The sequence below is a fragment of the Heterocephalus glaber genome, unplaced genomic scaffold, assembly GCF_053883595.1.
Source record: "Heterocephalus glaber isolate CG9 unplaced genomic scaffold, H.glaber_assembly_v1.0 deba00001572, whole genome shotgun sequence".
NCBI lineage: Eukaryota > Metazoa > Chordata > Mammalia > Rodentia > Bathyergidae > Heterocephalus > Heterocephalus glaber.
The window spans coordinates 16,771,928-16,793,378 of NW_028258357.1; the positions used below are offsets into that span (position 1 = coordinate 16,771,928).

Below are 21,451 nucleotides of genomic sequence, written 5' to 3' on the forward strand. Positions count from 1 at the left end.
TCTGTTGCACATCCTGGACACTAGCACGTGTGTTTACATGGGAAGGGGCTAGGAACAGTGTGCCCTCACCGTGGCAGATGCCAGGATGAGAAGCCAACATGGGACCCAAGGGGTCTTGATCCTCCACCAAAGAGTGGTCTGACAATAGGGCCAGGAAGAGGACACAGTATGGCAACACAGCATGCCACAGGACATACAGACTGTAGAGCAATGCATATAATGACAGAGGATGCTCTTCAATGGCAACGACAACTCGAGTTGGAGATGAGCCAGAAATAAGATAAGGGCTGCTGCTAGCTGAGCTCCAGTGTCTGCACATAAGAAGAGGACCGAGACCTTGCTGATGCTCTAGGCCGATTCTCCCCAGACTGTCCTGGACCTTACTGACAGACTTAGGTCCTACATATTTGCTCGGGCACCTCTGTCTTTGATCAGTTTTCCTTCCCCTTGGTCTCTTCAGGGGAGTCAGAGGAGAGGCTCAGAGGGAAAGGTAATCGGGGAGATCAAGTAGCTGGAAATTACTCTGGAGTCATTTCAGCACCATTACACTCACAATGTCAATAGCTTCTTCCGTGTAGCAAAAGGAAGGCCAGACAGTAGCTTTGTAGCCTCATTTCCCCCCAGTTTACAGGAGGCTTCTTTTCTGGAGAGGGAAAGTGAGCCCTATTTCTGTGTCCACACTCCCAAAGCCCTCAAGTAGCCCAGTATATCCCAGTTTGCCCAGTACTCAATGTCCCTCTGGGCTCCCTCCTGAAGCCAATTTGCTTTCACCTCAGGAAGGTTTTGTGTTTCCTTTTCCTTGAAGCCGAATCAGACACAGTGTCATCACAGCTCTTGCTCTGCCAACTGGGCCGTCTTGCTGGGACTGGGGTCTGCTGACTTCCCTGAAGGAGGCCTTGGCCCGGGTGGTGTTGTGTCTAAGGTTGGGCTGGGCTCATCAGACGCTAGTGCTGCCTTTCCTGGAGCTCACTGGAAGGGAGTCTGAAGCCAGCCAGAGCAGGACTCAACCACTTGCCAGGGCGATGCCAGCCTTTTGATGAATTTTAGAAAAGCTCTTGTAGGGGTCATGACAACCAGGGACTGGCTTCGACTTCCTGCCATTGCTATTTTGCCTGGGAAGCGCCTCTCTCATTTTCTCTTTCTCTTTGCCTCTCCCTCCTCACCTTCCTTTCCCTTTCCCTTTCCCTTCCCAAGTTTCTCTCTGGTTTTCCTAACCCATAATTCTAAAGTATAGCTGAAAGAAATTAATATAGCTTATTACATGAAGTTTGAGATTCTCTATTCTTAATTTCTGAAGTGGGTAAATATGGTCAGTTTTTACTTCTGGAAAAACAGAAGACCCCGGGGTTAATTTTAAATTGATCTTTACTTAACTGTGGGCCTTGCTCGATTTCCTCTCTGTGGGTTTGAGGAGTCTGACAGGAATCTCATTTCCCGTCTCTCCGTGTTAACGGGGAGTGTGGGCCAGGCAGTGAGGTGGTGGTCTGTCAGACTGACTCATTACAGATGTATTTCTAAATCTCCAAAATATGGATTAAACTAACTGAGAAAAACAAACCTGGTTTCGGAAAGTATGTCAAAAGAAAGATTGCTGTTTATACCGATCAGGAAAGCTATGCGGAAGACAGCTTGTCTTCCTGATCCACTGCTTCAGTCGTTTTATTGCACAAAATGACTTTTGAGGGTAAGGACAGAGAAGCACAGGACGCGAGCGAGTGACCGAACAAGGCACTTACCCTGAGGGTGATGGAGCGAGGGGGCTTCTGGGGTGGGTCGTCGTGCAGCCTGTCTCCCAGAGATGCCAAAATGCGTTTCCTGTGGCCAATCAAACTGATTTTTAAAACCTGAAACAACATGTATTTGGGTTAACTATTTTATTTGAGAAAAAATTTTATATGTTCTAAAACATAAGTGCAAATTAGCTCTGCCCACAAGAGACGGGGTGTGAAGTCAGGGGGACAAAGAGGAGCAGCCTGGAAGTCTGTGGGAGGCAGAGAAAGCAGAGTGGGTTCTCCTGACTGGCTGCCCAGCGTCAGACCTATTCTGAGGTATTCTGAGGTGCTGCAGAAGGCTAAGGAGCAGATATCAAGGGGAGCTAAGAGCTGCTGAGACCCTCAACCCCCATCCCTTTCAATCTTTCTGGGATCTCCATCTGGAAGGGCTGCTTTACAGATGAGGAACCTGAGGTTCAGAGTGGTCGCCTAACCCTAAGAGCCAGTATGTGGTGATCCGAAGATCTGAATTGGGTTTGCTGGATTCCAAAGCTAGTTTTGCTCAAAGGTGTACAGTGTGAAGTTCTAGGGACATACCCAGTATTACACTTCTTAAAACAATCTGTTACGAATCACTCTAAGAACTTTATCTCCTTCCTTCCCCGCCCATGTATCCTAGGATATATCAAATCTTATTGTGAAACTGGTTTCCAAAGTAGTTACCCATGTGATTTCCCCTTCTCTTTTCAAGTTTTAAGGCTGAGGAGAAGGCATTTCTTAGACACAGATCTTGTGCTATCTGGGTTTTCCTGATCTCTGTCAGCCTAGTGGACTTTCTGCCTAACCTGAGTTCGATTTTAAATAGCACTGTGGCCTATTCCTTTTATGTCCATCTTCTCCCCTACCTATACCTGTGGATGGTGATGGTAAATGTTAACCAAGGCAAATGTCTACATGCAGCACAGCCCTGAGATTTTGCAAACCTTCCTCTTCCCAGGCCGATGCATCCTAATCTTGGTAAATTTGTTTTCATACAGCAGCTCCTCTTTCCCACAGACCATTTTAGGGTGACTTCCTTCCACCTTACTATGACTGCTTAAGGTTTGTTGAAAAAACACCAAAACAGCTTACAATAGTCAGTTGAAGTAAACCATGGTTTTGTGTTTGAGCAGGATACCATTTTCTGCTGTTAATGCCCCTTTTAAAATGTTCCAAGTGCACCTGATTTCTGGCTGATGTTTTAGCTGCGGCAGAATAACAACTGGCACCAGACGTACACATGACTGTAAAATCTCTTCATTTTGCTACCACTGATAGTTCAATACCCTTGACTCATGGTTTGAATTTCTCCCTAAACTCCCTGTCTTGCAGTCCTCCACAGAGAAGCCCATCTGCCATCCTTCTGCCCACTCAAGTTGCCCTGCATTGTCTTTCTGCATTTATATTAACCAGTGTGGCATTTGGCTGCCTGGAAGAGCTTAGAGGTTTTATTTTACAGATCTGGAAATTTCAACATGTACTCCTCCTCTTCTAGGTGATTTGTAAATATGCTAAGTAAGAGGGGTCCCAGTGCTGATTACTTGCAGGCAGCATTATTTGTACGATCTAAGGAAATGCCCTTATATTCTCGCATTGTTTCTTTTTTTTAAGTATCAAGATCAAAGAATTCCCCTATCTCACAAAAATACAACATTAACCTTTTCAAAGGTATTTTGCAAGTTTATACACTGTGTTTTCTTTCATTCTCAATTCCTTTATCAAAGGCTTCCACTGGATATAAACCCCTCCCATAAAATCCCCACAGCCTTTGTCCCTGGAGGTAACTGGACCTGATGCTGATGATGCTACCTTGAGCCTCCAAATCATGCTAAGAAAGATTTTTGTAGGTAATAAAAACAATCAAAACTATTTTGACACCTGACACTAAATGACAAGTAATTTTGGTAAAACTGAGCTTGTGTGACTGCCCTACTGCTTTCGGTTTACTTTCCCAAGCTCAATTCTGGGCCAGTGATCGGGTTCCTCTGATCACAGTTTTCTCAGCTATAACCCAAGGAACCATGGAGGCCGGTCTCCAGTGTTGCTGGGAAGATGAAGAGACAAGCTGAGAGGCACAGGCGACAGTATAGCCCTCCCTGCATACGTGCTTGTTCCAGCTAAAGCACTCTGAAGGATGCAGAGAAATCTTGACCCAAAAGAATAGGAACTGGTCATTTTCATACAGTTAATCATGTCAAACAAGTAAGCTGATGATTGGCACGAAGAGATTGGACTTCGGAAAATCTCTCACTGGAGTAACTTATCCTGGTAGGGATGTGTTTGATTTCTAGCTACTGGTTTGATACTAGACCTACTTCAAAAGAATGTATATGCTATTGTGCCACCCACACTGTTTAATCGCTAATAGGAGATAAACTGAGGTGCTCCCTCTACTGGAGCTCTGGTGTCGCCTCTTCCATAGAACCACCAGGAAGAGGGTGGGTAGATAAACAAACAGCAAATGAACACAGAATGATGCCTTATGTCAAGAACACATGAGTAACTATTTATTTTTTAGAAATGACAACATATCATAGAAGGTGATAACTATCATTTATTGAAAATTTGCTGTTTTAGTTCCATATTAGGGTTGTGCTGGAAACTGCGCCAAATGCTTATGTATGTGTAGAATTTGTTTAATCCTTAAAAAATCATAATTTCCATTTTAGAGATGCAAAATATGTGACTCAGAAGTACTGAGTAACTCCTGTTATTCACACTGCTAACTGGCATTGTGGCTGGCATTTGCTCTTTGCCATTCACCATGCTCTCTTTCCTATTAACTTCTACACCTTTTGATCTTAGCTACACTATTGGTTATTGCATTATCTTTCTTCTTATGATGGTGCTTCTTAAGTTACTGTGTTTAAAACATTTATATTGGGTCTCAAACATGTGAAAACATTAAAATAATTCAGTTTTGGACAAGGTTTTTTAGGATTGCTAAAAATCCAGGCAAAAAAGAACACGTATCACACAGAATTTCCTGTGAAAAGACATATATAGATCAAGGACAGGAAACCTTCATCACCAAAGGTTGGATCCAAGTTGGCTAATATCAGCATGGGAGAGATGGTGATGTGTGGCTTCAAAACTCCAAAATCAACAATAAGAACTCCAACTGTCGAGACAGTAAAAGAATATTCCAAAGAAAGACAGTCACTTTGGAAAAGTCAAGTCCAAAAGCAATCAGGTTTACCTTGAATAGGAACAGCTCAACCTCTGATCATCTTTAGTGGAACCCCACTGTCCCACACACCATGACCAAAGACCTATGAATCATTAATTTTCAAAAAACAACCCCCCACCCTGACCAATGGTTACTGTGTTAGAAAAGAATTTGCTGTCATTTCTGTTTGGGTGAGAGTTAATTGTGCTCACAAGAAAACTAATGGGAGTAAATGATGAAGTAATGGTAATACACTGGGCATTTAGCTTTTTAAAGATATTGAGGGCCTGGGATTTAGTTCAGTGGTGCCGCCACCTGCCTCACAAGCGCAAGGTCCCAAGTTCAATCCCCGGTATCAAAAAAAAAAACAAAAAAAGAAGAAGATATTGAGACAATTCAGTTCAACTCAAAAAACACTATGGAGTTTCTGCCACAAATTATTTGGAAGATTCAAAGGGGAAACTTGACAGAGCTTACAATAGTGGAGAGACATGAGACAAACAGCTCTATTGCTAAACCATTAATTAAGAAAAAATATACATGAGAATAGAAGGTGGTTCCAACTGCAGAGTTTCAGCAGACAAAAAATAAAAGTTACTGTATTTTAAAAAATGGCTTTCACTTTATGTATTAGAGGAGAAACATGGGTCAAAGGCAAGGATTGTTGTTGAAACAACACAGAGCCTCCAGGATTTTTCTCCAGTTATTGATTAAACAGGACAATGGCAGAAACCTCATTGAGAATTTGGGCAGGAGAATATCTGTGTTGAGTGACAAAGCTATAATATTATGTCAGTGTCATTTATGTGTCTGGGCTTAGCTGTAGGACTCTGTTAAACAGTATCATGACAATACCCTTGCACCAAATAGCTCACATCAGAATATCTGTCACAGCAAAGCTGTAAGTCAGTGTACTAAGGTTTTTCTTTTTAAATTTAATATGATGTAAATGTAGCATGTTTTAAGTCCTATGTTAAAAATAAAACCTTGTTTTGATTACAATAGGAATACTGTTTTCCCATTGTAAATACTTTACAAAATACAGAAAAACATGAGAATAAGACATCCATAGGCTATTAACATTTAGGTATTTCCTTTTCACTTTTCCTCCCATAATTAAGTTTTGTGGTGATCATATGATAAGTACAATTTTCACCTTGATTCTTTTCACTTAATATTAAAGCCAAAGAATTTTTCTATATATACAACTCTGAGCAGACATTGTAAGCAGTTCCATGTAAGATTGCTTCAGAGAAGTATTTCATAAATTTTTGACCATTATTTCCCTTATTGTTGGAAATATAGTTTGTGCTTCTTTTCTGGATATTGAATGTTCCTCATTCTTTAAAAAAAATCCTATTATCCCATCGTTTCCATTTTCATTGTCATTTTGAGTGGACACAACATGAAAAACACTAAAGAATAATTGTAAGAATGCATGCGATTCACAAGAAGTCATGGAGCGACAGCCTGTCTCCATGTTCTGCATGAAATCTCAATCCACTTATTGCCAGCTGGACCAGGTCCTCTGGGAAAATCACAAATCCACATAATGTTCCTCAGTGTCACATTTTGCATTTGTTAAATTTTGGAGTTCAGATTTAGCTGACAGTGGTGAAATAGTACACGTAACTGAAATTCTCCAGAGATTACACATGCAGCAATGCTGAGCACACCAGTGATTTTAGTCATCGTAGCTATGGGGCCACATCCTTTTATTTCTACTTAGAGAGGGGGAGGAAAGAATTTCATCCTGCACTTGCAACCTTCTTCCACTTTCACAGAGATTATGCCGCCTTTCCTTTCTCCATGTTTGCCAGTGAAAGAGAGCAGCTCTCATGCAAATCCATGGAAGTCATGTGGCTCCAGCGTGGCCTCTTCCAAGAGAAGTACAAGTGTTCAGAGGAGTTCTGGTGCTCTGACAATGAAAGTTCAGGTGGAAGCTTACCTGCTTTATTCTCATATGAATACCTAAAATTGCAGTTAAATGTGAAAATGTCCCTCCTCCTGGTAGTAATTTTAATAATTTCCATCTGAGAGCACCAGAGCTAGGTGCTTGTGGACCACCCTATCTTAGCTTCCACAATCCCAGGGATTCTCATTTGAATATGCAACCAATTTTTGACTGTGACATTTTTTCTGTTATGTCTTGGGCTGCAGTAATCCATAGCTGGAATGATATGGGGATAGAAGGACCTCAGAAGCAGAAAGTCAGAACATTTGGTTCTTTCCCTGACTCTTGTTCTAGCTCAGTAATCTTTTACATATTGGAATTATAATTTAAAGGGACCAAAAATTTTACTCCACAAAACTTTACTGGTTGTCTTTCACACATAATCACCATGTTATGCAATTTATGAGCCACAAAGAAGAAAAAATACGTAGTCATTTATGACTCTCAATATTGAGGTAGAAAAATATAATAAAAACGTATAATTAAAAAATATAAAGTATATGTGTGTATACATATAGACCTTTCTCTCTCTCCTTCTTATCCAGCCATGCATCACCATCTACCTAAATATTTATGTCTACACAGCTTTTCTAGCATAAAAAAGACTCCTGAGGATTGAATGAAAATGACAAGGAAGCTTCCCTAGAAATTTTAAATCAGTGCTATTATTTCTCCTTAAACTTAAAACTTTCTTTTCCTGTCCTTGAATAACCCTGCTAGCAGTATTTTGTATATCATCTTTGTTGCTTACATCTGCTATTATTGATCTCCCTGGGGAGATTTTAGACAAGAATCTATGCCTTTCACATCTCCAGCTCTCTCTTGTATTATCTCCTTCCCCCATCTATAGACTTCTTATATTCTAGAATGCCCTTGGCCCCCTTTTCATTGTAATCTTGCAAGGATGAAATCAAGATCTACCTAAAGCCCTCCTCTCTTACCATGGATTGCATTTACCTCTGTCTCTGAATCTCCCTAGAGTCAGCTGGATGCTCTTGACAGCGGATATATTCTGAATATACACCTAGCCCTTTTTAGGTGTGTGTGTCTTACTTGACCAATCAGACTATAAGCTCTTGGAAGTTAGATGCAGTATCCTCACATCCTAGGGTCCCTCACAGAATCTAGCACCCGAGTTCACTGCCAAGGTGCATTTCCAAGAGCTCCACTCTAATCCCTCTCAAGGTGGACTGGTGAAGCCAATGGGACATCTCTGGAAAGCAAGAGAGAAGGAGATCACCCATGTCTTGTTTCTTTCCCTTTCTACTCAACAAATGGCTACCCCTTCTGAGATTAGGCAATTTAATTTCTATGCACAATCTTACCATAGGTGGTGTAAAATTTTCTTACCTCTCACAACTTTGAACTGCTCTTTACTTTCACTCCTTTATCTAAAAATATCCTTTTGATTAGATATTCCAAACTCTCTTTTCCTTCTGTTATTCAAAGTATTTGCCTCTAAGTCTTCAGCATAATAGCTTATATGACATGCCAACAAAACAAAACTATATGAAACTATGGGAAGGAAAATAGGTTTCCAAATTATATAGCTCCAGAGAAAGCAAAGGATAGTGAGAAAGAGTGAGGAAGGGAGAGTGTGTGTTTTTGAATACAGTCTGTCTCAATACACAGAAAATACTAATTATGAGGAAATAAGATAATCTCTGCATCGGAAGAGAGACCTTAATGGTATAACTGCCTCTGAGAATTTGAGGGTTCTGGAGGTACAAAGCCTTCTTTTGTAATCAATGAGGATCTTAGGTTTACTTGCAAAGCTCTCTGAATCACCTCTTGATGAAGGTACTAATTTTCTGATTATATTTTCACATAACCATTGCTCTAGAAGATTTTAAAAAAGCCAGAACAAACCAACCAATCAGTCTCTAGTTTCCTTGTAAGTCACTTTTAAGTACAGCTTGCTGCAAGTTAGGTTTTCATAGGAGAAATTTGATTTGCATTGCTCAATAACCCAGTCATTGGTATTACTGAAGGAGAAATTGGTTACAAGAGAAAATGGAAAATATGTGAACTATCCCACATCTGAAGTTATTCTTGGAGACACAACGATGTGCTAACAGCATTTCAAAACTGCAAATCTGTCTACAATTTTATTAATACATAAAAATGCTCTGCATCTTAAGAAGCAGAGAGACAACTGTTTTGCTTATATTTTGTTATCCACACAGTATTTTTATAGCCATTGAAGGCATTCCCTTCTTATTTTCTTTCAAATCCAGAGATCATAAAATTTATGATCAATTATATTGCACAACTGATGACCTCAGCATTGTAAATGAAATTATGGTTATTAAAACTCATTGTCAACAGAAGTCCATAAGTATAAAATACACTAAAATATGCAAAATTTGTGAATATACACATATCTTTAAAGAGAAGCTTTAAGACAGACTGAATCTCAAAAGACAATGTGAGGTAAGTCAAGGGTCTGGTTATTCACTTTTATGGGTTATAAATGGTCTTTTCTGCTCTCTTTCTTGTTGCCTCTTTTCTTGCTGTTTAGCTTCTTTACTGGCATCTAACACCCTCCATGAGAGGACAGAATAGCAAAAGAGGCCATGAATTCAATCCAGTCAATTCTGTTTTTTGTTAGCAGCTCTGACAGAATCTGATGTGGGAGGAGATAAAAATCTATCTGAAACTAGCTAAAATTAAAGTTTTAAAAAATGCATCCATGTATTTTACTTCGCTTACCTATAGTAGTGCATTTTAGAATTTGGTGCTCACCATTTTTTCAGCCTGCATGTGTTAGGAAAAAGGATGGTAAGGGTTTTAAAAATGTATTTGTAAGGAGGGTAGATGTTAGTCCCAAGGGCAGGTTCAAGGTGAGAAAGAGCAGCATGATGACACTGAGGAATTCCTTACAATCTCTTCCACTGAGTCATCACCACCTCCTCTCCACCATGATCCCCTTCCTTATCTTCTGGAGAGTCATATAGTGGAAGGAAGCTGGAATCACTACATAGCCATTAGGATGAATAAAATTAAAAAGCAGATACTACTAAGTGGTGGTAAAGATGTGAAGGAACTAGAGCCCTCATATTGCTAGTAGGAATACAAAATGATACAGCCACTTTTGAAAATATGACTCCATTTCTTAAAATACAACCCAGAAAGTTAACTCCTACTTAATAACCCAAGAGAAAAGAAAACATATGTCCACATAAAGATTTGTACATTGATATTTAAATAGCATTATTCATACAAGCATTATTCAGACAATCTAAATGCCACACCAATTGAATGGAGAGGTAAAACACGTTATATTCACGCAATGGAATACTGCCCAGTAATAAAAAGGAGTGGGCATGCCAGGGATGTAGCTCAGTGGCGCTGGACCTGTCTGGCAAATGCAAGGTCCTGAGTTTAATTTCCAGTACAGGATAAAACAAACAAAGAAAAAGGAGTGAGCTACAGGTACATGTTATGGCATGGATGGGCCTCAAAAACATCATGTGAAGTGAAAGAAGCCAGACATATAAGAGTACATGGTATGTGATTTCATTAATGTGATATTTCTAGAAAATAAAAAAATGTATATAGAGAAAGCAGATCAATAGTTGCACAGGGTGGGAAGGGGAAGGGGAATGGACTGCAATGGAATGAGGAAATTTTGGTATGAAAAAAATGTTCTAAAACTGGACCATGCCAATAGTTGGGACCCCTCTGTAAGTTTACTAAAAATTAAAGAACTGCACAGTTAAAGAAATGGGTGATCTGTAAATGAAATAAAGGTGTTTACAAAAAAAGAATGCTGGGACAATGCAACCAGTATTTAGAGGGTATAGTCTGAATAAGGCCATTCCTGCAGGCTATAATTATAATGCAGGATGCTCCAAACAGACCTCTGTTTATCTACACCTCTATTCTCTGTACCATTTATCAGCTGGACAACATGAACTGCAGGATGTCCAGGACACCTCCAGGAAAAGGTGACCCACAGGGCAGGTTTGCTCCAGAAGCCTGTGCTATTTAGCTACAGGCTGGTGTATGAATAGCATAGTCTTTGTTATGTGTGCACAATAAATCAGCACTGACTTCCCGTATGTGGGTACTTCCCATATGTGGGTACGGTTTTTGATGGGCTTTCTCTGCCTAGCCATGACATATTGGTAAAAATGCTAATGCTGAGTACTTACAACAAATGGCTTGTGAATGTTTGAAAAGAATGTAGTGATCCCTGGGAGCCAACTTGGGTTCTTTCCGTAGAGCTAACAGGTGATGATAAGCCAATGACCTTGGAGAACCAGAATAAGGTCCCATTCCAAGCTCTAAATGAATCACACTAACAGAGTGAATGGAGTCACAATGACTTCCTGGTGCTGAAAGAACCAAGAGAATACACTGGATATCTCACTAAGGCTTAATCAGTGATACTAAAACCCATCTAAACAAAGAAAGTATTAGGTGTGTAGTGGGTTGGGTGAGGGTGGAGGGAAAGGTCAAGCAACAAAACAATGGGTAAAAGAGAACTGGAACACCTAGCCTTGGTGGTGACCTCAGCAAAGAAAGGCTGAAGCTGAAGTAAGTGAGTCCCTGGCCACTCAGGAGGGACTCTCTGCCTTAGGGCAGGAGCTACTTCATCAGTGCTTGTATCGATCCCAGCCAAACATCCCTCAAAATTGCCTTCCCCACCATGCCATCTGCGCCATGAAGCAGCACTCAGCGAATGCATTTTTTGGTTACTCAGACACCAGGAACAGACGTGTTTAGGATGAGGCTGGTGGAATGGCATTTGGTCCCTGTTAGTGAATCCCCCCTATCATACATTAACAGACTGGAAATGTTGATATGCTGTGTTTTTCTCAATTAAGTTAGATGACACCCCTGAGGTACAGAATCTGCTCAGGCAATGTAATGATTAAGAGCAGGGCTTGGTGACAGGGCGACTTGGGTGCGAGTTTTGGCTCTGCTGCTCAGTATCCATAACTTTTGGTCAATTATTTAACCTTCTCTAAGCATCATATAGAAACATTCAAAATAATGATGTTCAAAATAGTACTTATTTCTTATCATCAGGATTATGTAAATCACTTAGCACAGTGGCTGAAATGAGTCTCAAGAAAACTGTAAATTCATCCAGTGTTTCAGTGATGCTCAGCTGCTCAAGCTGAAGACCTGAGCCCACCCTGGAACTCGGTCAGCTCATCAGCATAACCCACAACCCGCCAGGGCGTCTTTTCCCTGGCAACAGCTCCTGTGCCACTAGCCGCTCTTCAAACTTTAGCGGTCTCACTGAAAATAGGTTTTTGCCAAACTATATTAATTTCCTTTTTTTTTTGACAAGGTTATTAGTATAAGGTTGACAGACCAGGAGAATACCGGAGATATGGTGTCTTTGATTCCAATGAAGCACTTGATGAAGTCTTTCATTACCTATAAGGTGGTGGGGTCTGTGAGCGCAAAATCAAGCTGATTCACAGCTGGTTGTATGTCTATACCCAAGAGACTTGGCTGGCACAACCTGTAGGGGGACCACTGATTGAACGCCACAGCCCTCTGTCCCTGGATTCTGCCCTATTCAATATTTTTATTAATAGCATCAAAGAGACATAGAGGAACACATCAGATTTTTCAATGACAGAAAACTATGAAGGATATTTAATACACTAATAGATCAATGCAAAATTCAAAATTCCCTCAACAGGCTGAGAGGCAAAGCTGACACCAAGAAGATGCAATTTAACATGGATAAGTGTGATGTTCTCTGTTAAGGGTCCAGAGGAAATCAACCGCTCAAGGCAGAAATGGGAACATGGCTTTGAAAACGGGTTACAGAAGTATCTGGGGTTCCTACTGAACATACGAAGAAGGTTAGTGGAAAGTGCACAACTAGGGTCAGATGGAAAGGGGACACACACATACTTGTATAAGATGATTTTAGAAAACAAATTAGCCCATTCATAGCTGATTTTATCTTACAATTTCACCCTCAGATGGCTAGTAATTATCTCCATTTAGATTTTAGGAATTTAAGGAATTTGTCAGAGTGGTGACAAAGTCAGGATATGAATCCAGTTCTGATTTCCAAAATTAATGTTCTTTGTGTTCATCATATGATGCTGCCGCTTCTCTCCCAGGTGCCGTGAGGCCCGAGGGAAGCGATTTTAATGGAAATGCCTAGTACAGTGCCTGACCCCGTGTTCTGCTCGGGAGTTGTTGGTTTTCCCCCTAGAGACTCGTTTAGATGTAAAAAGGGGTGCTTATTTAAATGCCTGGCATTTTATATATTATGATTCCTACAGTCTAAGTCTTTTCAAATTTATACATCAATATAACTACCACAGAAGTGATTCAGTCCTTTTTTCTTCTCCTACTTACCAGTATTCCCAACACCTGTGGCCAGAATAGGATCTTCTGACCCAGGGGAGGTAGTGAGAGATTTGTGGGCAATCTGAAATCTCTGTCAGTCAGTTTTGATAAGCACATAATTAGAACTTTAAAAAAAAATTAAGGTAATTTTCAAGGGCTGCATTTGTGGTTCATTGTTGCATATTTACATGATAAAACCTCAATTACCTTTATTTATTTTTAAAACTTTTTGGTACAGAGGATCAAACTCAGGACCTTGCGCTTGCAAGGCAGGTGAAGTGACACTGAGCTACATCCCCAGCCCTCAATTACCTTTAGATAATGAGGAATTGTGTCAAGTAACCTTGGTATAATGGTTTGTATATGAAGTGCACAAAATTTTCATTTAACTCAAGTATTTAATTCATTTATTTTCTGGTTAAAATGATACTGTTGTTTTTGTTGTTGTGAGCCCTTATTAGAATTCTTCCTAAAAATGGATGTATATTTTTTTCTCCCCTGCCAATGTGCAGTTTCCTGATGTTCCTTACTTCTTTCCTGGATGTCTGGAGTATTGCACTGCTTCTGAGTCATGCTCTGGGACAACCACTTGTCACTCGGCCACATGCTGTTGCAGAAGGTAGCTGGGAAGTGCATACAAGCCCCAACAATGTGTGGAAGATGGTACTCTTTTAGTTTTCTTTTGTTTTTGTTTTCGGTACCGGGGATCAAACTCAGGACCTTGTGCTTGTGAGGCAGGCGCTGTGCCACTGAGCTAAATCCCCAGCCCTGACAGTAGTCTTTTAAATAAATAAATTCCTAGGAGCCATAGGCTGCCATCGTCCCCTGTGCTAAAAGCACAGGCTGACATTAGCTATCTAAAAGTTCCAGTTCATGGGTGTTTTATTGTAAAAAACAACAAAAAACCCCAGTCCTTTTTGGAGTGGAGGTGAGCGCCTCTTAATTTTCTCTCTGTCTTTCTTTTGTCCTAGGCCAGCCATGATTCACAAGGCTGGAGACAGACAGGCATTAGCTGCTGATGGTGCTGATGACCCCTGCACTGGTGAGGAGGGGTCAGCCTTGGAGAAAATGACCAAGTGGACCTGTTTGATGGACATGTGGAGAACTCCACTGTAAACTGTCTCATACGGAGAAGGAGAAAAGGGATGATTCCAGGAGTAGAGTGTGTTCTGAGGGCCAGGCCACTTAATCTGCAATAAAGTGGGTCACTTCCTTCTCATTTTTAAGCCCACACATGCACACCTCTGTGGTCTCTCATGGGGCTGTGGCTTCTTTCTGCAGTGCCCTTCATCTCCCCTCCATTGGGTGAACCCTGCTTCTCTTCCAAGCTATTTAAAGACCAAGTTCAAATACTACTAGGATGAAGGCTGAAACCTCCCCCGACACCCTCTGCCACCCACCCTGACACCTATCACAGGTACGACTGCCAGGGGCTGATGTTTCCTCCTCCAGGTCAGAGTCTCCTCGAGGGAGGAAACAGACCTCAATCTCCTCATATCCTTAGCATGTGCCACAGTAGAAGGTGGCTGAAAATCAAACCCAACTAGACTAAAACAGGGAAATCTCAAAACAAGTAACAGCAACTGGACTTTTGAATGACCATCTCAAAGTAGTCATGTTCCATGAAAAATATCTATTCAGAATACTGAAGAAATGCAGTATGAATTTGTTTTTAAAACCACTTTATTGAAATAAGATGAACATGTTTACTGTATACAACTTGATGAGTTTGGGGATATGTGTACACTTGTGCAATCACACGACCATCAGAGCATAAATGTGTTCATCACTTTCCAGACTTTTGTCCCATCCCCTTACACACACACACACGCACACACACACACACAGACACGTGTGTACCTAAGATCCACCCCTCTTAGCAAATTTTCAGAATACGATATAGTATTCTTAGCTGTTGTCACTATGCTACTGGAACTTACTTTGCATAACTGAACCCTTGTACCTTGTGAACATCACATTTCCATTTCTTTCTCCCTACCACCCCTGGTAACTACCATTCTACTCTTTGTTCCTATGAGTTTGACTATTTGAGATTCACATACAAATGAAGTCATTTGGTAAATTGCCATCTGTGCCCGGTCTGTTTAATTAAGCATAAGGGCCTCCAGTTCCAGCCATCTTGTTGTGATTGGCAAAATTCCCTCCTTTTTAAAGCCTGACTAATACTCCATGCATGTCTATTCCACACTTTATCTATTTATCCATAGATGGGCATTAGGTTGTTTCCATGTATTTGCTATTGTGAATGCTTCAGTGAACATGGGAGTGCAGATATTCCTTCCTGATCCTGATTTAAGTTCCTTTGCATAAATACCCTGAAGTAAGATTACTGGATTGTATGGCAGTTCTATTTTTAATATATGTTTGTTTTATATAAGATTGCAAGCTTGTTGATCAAAATTATGAGCTTAAAATGGAAAAGTAAAGGGAAGAGCAATGATTTCTAAGAAGCAGGTGTTAAAAGTATGAAATGGAAAAATAACATCTCCACCTGCCAATATATTTCATCATAATTAACAAATTTCCAATGAAAATGCAACAAATAATGATTTAGTGTTTGATGGAAAATGAAGTTTAATCTCCAATTATCACTGAACTCATTACGTATTTATGTCATTCATACACAGTGAGCAATTATTCATTTTTTATTTCAAGATAATTGTCAAATTAAGCTGGACAAACAACATATGATGAAAAATTGGTCACTCATTCTTATATTGCTTTAGAATGATGATAGTGTGGAGGATGTCATTAATTAATGTAATGTCATTCACATGGTGGAGACTTGACATCCATGAAATGTACAATTAATAATGAAAATGTCACAGTGTTAATACCACACTTCCTGGTCACATCAAATTTTTTCACCCCAGCTTAAATTAAATCTACCTGAAACCCCTGGTTCAATTTTCATGAGAGTCAAGTAATTTGTAATTTTTGACAAAGAATTTAAATTCCATACTTCACTCTCACTATATGAAAAATGATTTTTTGTCACAGAATTCTCTTAATCTCAACTCTTTAAAGAATGTATTAATATTATTTCAGTCCAAATGCCTTAAATGTTGAAATCCCATATTTTAATTCTTTAATTTGAAAGCGACTTTCTTTCCCCAGCATTTCTTTGCTTTTATTTATATTTAGTCTTAACTCTCAGCAAAATTCATTTAAAAAATGATATTTCTATCTCATAAACATGACAGAATGTGTTGAAGGCTCCCTGCAGGAAAACCATGAGTACAGGTAGAAACCCCTGCAGGGTCCGCAGCTAGAGTGTCCCCAGTGAAATGTCGCACGAGAGATCCTAATTAGGGAGGCTAGGAGAAAAGAGATGCTACCTTTCAAACACAACATTTAAGAAACAAGTCTTATTAACACGGCAGGTTTTATGAAACACTGGAATCTTATGTAAGTTTGGCTTGCTTTTTGTTCCTGAAAAAAGGACTGCATTTGGGCAAACAAAAACTGAGTATCTTAAATCATGAACTTGAGACTTAAAGAAAATCTACAAATAGAATTTAATAAAATGTAAGTTTTCAAACATTTTTTTTTCTATTTTTTGATCATATTTTATTTACTTTCCTATTCATTTCAATATAAAAGGGCTTAAAGTCAAATGTTTAAACTTAGAGTTGATTCCTAGAATGACCCCATGGCTAATATCTTGTCTATACACAAGGTCAAATAGATGTCAATTTGGACTGACTGCCAAGCAATTTATTAGGAAGCTGGAGGATCTGAATTGATCATTAAGACAACAGAACAAATGGGCTTTGTCTGATTGCTTCAGTTACTTGATGACTAAGTCATCACGGCTGCAGAAAATTTACTTGACTTCCAAATGCGATAGACAGACGGACAACCCCATGACATGTCTGCTATTTAGAAACCTACTTTCATTAAACAAAGGGAGAAAATTATGCCTTCATCTAATTTCTTCAGGAAGGGAAGGATTTCTTGCCATATTTCTTGATCTATTGTCATGTTTCCCAAACTGGAGACCTTTGGAATATAGACAATTTGGATTTCAAATATCAGAATTCTAAGTGTCTGGTCTTCAGCAGATACTACTTTTCCAGGTGTTCAGTGTGATCCTGGATTAAAATTTACATGGGGGGGAGTAAAATGGATCAAGATGAGATATGTGTATGTACCAATTCTCCATGATGAATATATTTACTATGTATCACAAACATGTACCAATAAAAGATAAAATAAAGATAAAATTTAGGCAGAAGACTTCCTTTGGAAGCTGATAAGTTATTTCCATGTGATATAGAAACATAAGGGAGACCAGAGAGGCAATATTTTAAATAGAAAAAAAATGTCCTGTCCACTCTTTCTGCTCAGCTTGCCAATCCTCTCATCTCCACAGCACCCAGGCCAGCCAAGGCCTAAACTCATGAGGAATAAAGTTCTATTGCCCTTGTTACTGAAGAGTGCAAAACACTAGAGGAAGAGAGCTTATTAAAGAACCACAGCACGTTGCATAAAAGTTGGTCGCTGTGACCTTGAGAGAATTGTTACCATCCTACATTTCTAAATCTCCACTCACAGCTCCTATTCTGAGTCATGCCTTGGTGTGGAACTCAATGTAGTCTGTGGTATTATCTATCCATTCATCCATCATCCACCCATCCACCCTCCATCCATCCATCCATCATCCACCCACCCATCCATCCATCATCCATCCATCCATCATCCACCCATCCATCACCCATCCATCCATCCATCCACCATCCGCCCATCCATCCATCCATCAATCCATCATCCATCCATCCATCACCCATCCATCCATCATCCACCCATCCATCCATCCATTCAACAAATGCACCTTGAAGGTTGACTTGTTGGCAATTGCTTGGCGGTGCACAAAATGAACAAGTTGTAATTTTGCCTTGGAGATCTATCGGTCCAGGTGGAGTCACAGTGACAGGTGCTTAAAGGGAGTAGGTTTAGGATGATGTGAGAGCACCAGGTAGGGGAGCTGCAGATGGCCCCGTGGAGTCGGAGAAAGGTTTCAGGGATGTGTAGGAGGTTTCCAGGTGGAGTGGTAAGAGAAAAACCTAATAGGCAGAGGAGGTATTGTATGTAAAGACCAGAAGTGTGCAAGAACATAAAAATGTGGTGTTAGTTATTTTTTTCCAAAAGTTTATTTCCCAATAAATTTTGGCAAGGGGGAGCTGTTTGTGAGTGACAGGATGGAGACCATGAAAGTGGGTCACAGCTAAGGGGCTCGTGAAGGAACCTGGTCTTCAACTTAATTAGACAAGATGTGTAGAATGCTTGGAACACCGCCTGGTGTATATACAGCCTGCTCAGAACATACCACTGGTGTTTGCCATGCCGCAGTTCGTGGGAAACTTACTAAGGTTTTAAAGAAATGAAAAGATGAGGTCAGAGTTGGTTTATAACAATCATTCTGATAGCAATGTTGAGAGTGGACCACAGTGAGGAGATAATGTTCCCAGGCCAGTAAATGGAACAATTCTAGTGATTGAGGATGAAGGTCAGGAGCAGGTCCTGTTTGCTGGTGCATTCCCAGTGCTCAGCATAGTGGCTTCATGTAGTAAGTGCTCATAAGCAGTTGCTGAATGAATAAATGGATGGCAATGGGAGAAGGGAGTGGAGCTGAGAACTATCTAGGTAGCAGAAATAGCAGGGTTGGTGAGTACTGGGTGTAGGAGGTAAAGGAGGAGTTGTTGAGTTTAAGGATGACTCTGAAAAACTGGGTTTGGGAGGATGGTAATACTGCAGTCAAGGAGAAGAAGGAAGAACAGGTTTGGCAGGGAAGAAAGGCTCTATGAGTAGTATTCTCTGTGCATCTGCTGGGTTCAGAGTCTCCAGGGTGTTGAGAAAGAGTTGTCAAAGGAAGGCAGAGAGCCTTCATGCAGGGCTGTGCCTCTTATGCTCCAGGTGCTTAGCTTGGTACTTTCCCTGTTAACTCATTTAGCTCCCCACAAAGTCTGTGAGTTTAGTATTGTTATCCCTGTTCATAGGGAGGGAAACTGAGCCTCCAGGTTACATATTAACTAGGTGGCAAAGTCCAGATTAAAAACACATGCCTTGGGCTGGGGGTGTGGCTTAGTGGAGAGCATTTGGCTGGCATGCACAAAGCCTTGGGTTCAACTCCCAGCACCTCAAAAACAAGTACATACACAAACCCACATCCCTTTCTGCTGCAAAACCTGTGCTTTTAAAATTCCATCATGTTGCCTCCCCCACCAAAACACATTTGGAATATGGCATATTCCATATTCAGAAAGCTCGGGGGTGGGTAGGGTACTTTGTAAAGAAACTAAAGCATAATTTCTGTTAACTTTTTGCCATATTAATACTCCAAATCCATCTTCTAGTTGACAGGGTTATTATGAGTAACCAAAAAAAATGTGAGTGAAAATCTTTTGAAAAAGATAAAGCATTCTATAAAAGCAATATAAAAAACAAGAAAGAAATATGCTCAGATACTGATTAAACACTTCTAGAAAAGTGCACGGGATGACAGAAGCAGATGGGCTGTCAGGGTCCTCTGACTGGCAAAGGTACCTTTCCAGTCATGGCTCAAAGAGTCTGTTGGGTCCCTTTTTGTCTTTATGGGTCGACCTTCCTAACACATGAATGCCTGGACTGGAGTTATGGCTGAAGAATGACTACTGCACTCCACACTTACAGAGTAGACAATGTTACTGCCTTTACTCCTCTTTCTAAAATAAAGCTAAGTTCTTATCATTTGGGTCTGCAGGGTTCCATCTGAGACTGGGAGGAGTGGCCGCCGGATGGAAAGCAAGAATGGTATGTGCTATCTCTTCATGCTGGGCAAAGCCTCTGAAAACCATGGTGGAGGGGGTGGTGAGGTGTCCCCACCCTGAGACATGTGGAACAGAGGCTATCCCCGTGTTCTCACTGGAGTCGCAGTGACCAGCAGGAGGGAGCTCTCTGTATGTGACTGTATGCTGTTGACAGTCTTCTCCTTGCTCTTCAAATGGCTAGGTCCTTCTCCCCACTCTGGCTTTAGCTTTGACACTGTCCCCTGGGAGAGGCTTTCTGTGGCCATGCACACTCTTTAAGTCAGTCTCTCCATTTTTTTTTAAACATGGGTCTTTTTAGAATTTATAATCACACATTTGCTTGTGTATCTGTGCTCCCTCTCAAGCTAGACTGCAGGCATCATCAGGGCAGGAAGCATGTCTACTTGATACAGCCCAGCACTAGCATGGGCCCAGAACACAGTAGGCATTCAGAACCTTGTGTTGCATTTATGAATGAATGGCGCTAAATCATCTGAGAGGATAGAACAAGTGACGAGAAAGCAGAAGGGCCACTAATCACTTGGAGAGCTTGCTTCACAGCCAGGCTTGGTTGTGATGTGGGATCAGGAAAGGAGTAGTAGATTGGCTGACATGGGGACCGAGGCCATCCCTTTGGTCTCATCAGCAAGACATGCCACCCAGTGAGCCAACTGGCCCACACACGGCCCCTCAGAACACAAGCATCACTATTCCTCAACCTTAGAATAGGCTCCTTGTTCTCCTAGTTAAATATGCATGGTACATAAAAATAATTGTGCAGACAGAAGGATTCACAGTTGCTCAAAGTAGACCAGGAAAGTGTTTGAGCCATTCAGTGGGTGGTGGAACTGCTAGGGGAACCGAGAATGTTCCACGGGAGGGAATAGAAACTACTCCAGGAAATGGTACTGTATGAAACAATTTACATATCTGAGGGCATGGGAGGTTCTGGAACTGCACTTGTTCCCTCTGTTTCTACCACTTGAAATAAATCGTTGAGACCTAAAATGAGTAGATGATATGTAGTAATGTGGCTGAAAAGTCACTTGAGACTAGTTTATGGGACAGGCTTTGTGCATAATTTATCACACTACATCTTTCCAACCTGTATAGAAAGTAATAGCATCTCCTGTTTTACCAATGAGGAAACAGTTCAGAGAGGTTACGTAAGTAAGCAACTAAATCTGTTAGATTTTAACACCGCACTTTTTTACCAAGGAGCCAAAGCCTGGAGGATTTAACTGTTTAGATTTTAAATTACTTTTTGTAATACCATTTCTTATACAGCTTTTAGGTATATCAGGAATGTATTTCTGACAGCAGGCTAACATTGCAAAGATGGTTTGCAAGAGAGGGGATATACTTTTCACTTGGAAGCAGAATTGGGGGAAGGGTGGTTTTATTTCCCAATGTCAACCAAAATGGTGGCCATCCAAAT

At 40.7% G+C, this 21,451-nt stretch overlaps 1 protein-coding gene across 30 annotated transcripts in view; it reads right to left on the minus strand.

Moving 5' to 3' along the window:
• The window catches only part of Anks1b (ankyrin repeat and sterile alpha motif domain containing 1B), a 1,083,815-nt gene that overhangs the window by 72,652 nt on the left and 989,712 nt on the right, over positions 1 to 21,451 (minus strand). For all 30 annotated transcript variants that reach the window (XM_087192834.1, XM_087192832.1, XM_087192833.1 and 27 more), the window contains one exon: positions 1,737 to 1,844. In XM_087192834.1, coding sequence (XP_087048960.1) covers positions 1,737 to 1,844 — 108 coding nt within the window. The remainder of the gene's footprint in view (positions 1 to 1,736; positions 1,845 to 21,451) is intronic.